The 2,500-nt window shown below is 47.0% G+C and overlaps 1 protein-coding gene across 2 annotated transcripts in view; it reads right to left on the bottom strand.

Annotated features, from left to right (window-relative positions):
- The window catches only part of mapkbp1 (mitogen-activated protein kinase binding protein 1), a 43,349-nt gene that overhangs the window by 18,669 nt on the left and 22,180 nt on the right, over positions 1–2,500 (bottom strand). For both annotated transcript variants that reach the window (XM_034525257.1, XM_034525258.1), the window contains exons 11-14: positions 1,342–1,550; positions 1,136–1,227; positions 751–876; positions 588–658 (exon numbers count right to left, since the gene is read on the bottom strand). In XM_034525257.1, coding sequence (XP_034381148.1) covers positions 588–658; positions 751–876; positions 1,136–1,227; positions 1,342–1,550 — 498 coding nt within the window. The remainder of the gene's footprint in view (positions 1–587; positions 659–750; positions 877–1,135; positions 1,228–1,341; positions 1,551–2,500) is intronic.

Raw genomic sequence — 2,500 nt, 5'->3', positions numbered from 1 at the left:
AGCCTTAGAGATAGGGTAAGGAGATGAGTTTCCTCCGTAGGGCTCAGCCTTAGAGATAGGGTAAGGAGATGAGTTTCCTCTGTAGGACTCAGCCTTAGAGATAGGGTAAGGAGATGAGTTTCCTCTGTAGGACTCAGCCTTAGATATAGGGTAAGGAGATGAGGTCCTCTGTAGGGCTCAGCCTTAGAGATAGGGTAAGGAGATGAGTTTCCTCTGTAGGGGGGCTCGGACTTGGAGTTGAGGCGTTACTCCTTTGTGTGGAAAGGAATCAGCTGAGGTGGTTCAGACTAATAATCAGGATTCCTCCTGGACTAGAGGTTCTCCGGCCCAACCTGGAGACTCCGGGGAGACCCAGAACACACTGGAGGGATTATATCTCTCAGGTGGCCTGGGAACGCCTCGGGATCCCCCAGAGTGAGCTGGGAGAGAGGGAAGTCTGCTGCCACCGAGTCAATGTTAAATAAAGCTGTCCGATTAATATAGACGTATGAAGCAAATACTCATATTGTCAAACAAAGAGAAGTACGACACCCGAGTACTTAGTTACCATCAGCTACTCTGTAACATCACTCAGGTGTGACTCTCACCTGCTGAGCAGTGCGGAAGTAGACGCTCTTATCAGCTCCACAGCTGATCATCCTCACCTTCCCCTCATTGGCTGACAGACAGGAAGAACGGATGATGTCAGAGAGATAACATCATTTACAAACACAACCTGAACATGAGTGGTCAGAGGTCACCGAGACTGACCAGCGAATCGGACAGCAGTGATTGAGGACGAGTGTTCGTCCAGAGTCTGAACCAGACTGTAGTCTCTGCTTGCATCCAGGACGTGGATCAGACGATCACGACTGGCTGTGGCTAACAACTGGAGACCTGAGAGACAAAGAGACAGGGAGACAGAGATACAAAGATACAGAGAGACAAAGAGACAGGGAGACAGAAAGACAAAGATACAAAGATACAAAGAGACAGAGATACAAAGATACAGGGAGACAAGAAGACAGAAAGACAAAGAGACAGGGAGACTTCATTTGTTAAAGCTACAGTTAGAATGTGTTATAAAACATAGTATTATCATTATTACATCATGTTATATATATACACACACACTGTATGTTGAGTGGTTTCTCACCAGTATCTGGTTTGGAGAACTCGAGGCAGAGAATCTCTGAGTCGTGAGCCTGAACATTCAAGATCTCCTCCATACCATCCAGATCATGGATCCTACCACACACACACACACACACACACACACACACACACACACAGTTACTTTAACCCTAACCCTAACTCCATGAGTAAAGGCACAACTCCACCCCCAACCACCCTGCAGCTCACCTGAGGACTCCCATGCGGTCTCCAGAGGCCAGGTGCTGTCCATCAGGGCTCACTCTCAGGGTCCTAATGCCTGCCCTGCTCTGGTCAGTCTGCTGCCCGTCTGAGCCTGATGACCCCGCCTTCTCCGTGTTTCCCCCGGTGACGGTGGCGCTCTCTGGGTCCAGCAGGGTGGTGACATTGTCGTCCACATAAATGACCTTTTGTAAATCCTGAGGGGTCAAAGGTCAGTGAGATCAGGAGGGTGTCCGCTCACTGTAGAGGTGCATGCAGATATATGTAGCTGAAATGTACAGGTGTAGGGGGGTAAACAGGTGTAGGTCAAGTGAACAGATGTAGGTTAGGTGAATAGGTGTAGATCAGGTGAACAGGTGTAGGTTATGTGAATAGGTGTAGGTTAGGTAAACAGGTGTAGATCAGGTGAACAGGTGTAGGTTATGTGAATAGGTGTAGGTCAAGTGAACAGGTGTAGGTCAAGTGAACAGGTGTAGGTCAGGTGAACAGGTGTAGATCAAGTGAACAGGTGTAGGTCAGGTGAACAGGTGTAGGTTAGGTAAACAGGTGTAGATCAGGTAAACAGGTGTAGATCAGGTGAACAGGTGTAGATCAGGTGAACAGGTGTAGGTCAGGTGAACAGGTGTAGGTTAAATAAACAGGTGTAGGTTAAGTGAACAGGTGTAGGTTATGTGAATAGGTGTAGATCAAGTGAACAGGTGTAGGTTAAATAAACAGGTGTAGGTTAAATAAACAGGTGTAGGTTAAATAAACAGGTGTAGGTTAAGTGAACAGGTGTAGGTTATGTGAACAGGTGTAGATCAAGTGAACAGGTGTAGGTTATGTGAACAGGTGTAGATCAAGTGAACAGGTGTAGTTCAAGTGAACAGGTGTAGATCAAGTGAACAGGTGTAGGTTATGTGAACAGGTGTAGATCAAGTGAACAGGTGTAGGTTATGTGAACAGGTGTAGATCAAGTGAACAGGTGTAGGTTATGTGAACAGGTGTAGGTCAAGTGAACAGGTGTAGATCAGGTGAACAGGTGTAGGTCAGGTGTAATATACATGTGCAGGTGAACAGGTGTAGGTCAGGTGAACAGGTGTAGGTCAGGTGTAATATACATGTTCAGGTGAACAAGTGTAGGTCAGGTGAACAGGTGTAGTTCAGG

This window comes from Cyclopterus lumpus, chromosome 22, assembly GCF_009769545.1.
Source record: "Cyclopterus lumpus isolate fCycLum1 chromosome 22, fCycLum1.pri, whole genome shotgun sequence".
In the NCBI taxonomy this organism is placed as follows: Eukaryota; Metazoa; Chordata; class Actinopteri; order Perciformes; family Cyclopteridae; genus Cyclopterus; species Cyclopterus lumpus.
Note: the sequence above shows the minus strand (reverse complement) of the source record. Positions and strands in the feature narration are given on the sequence as shown.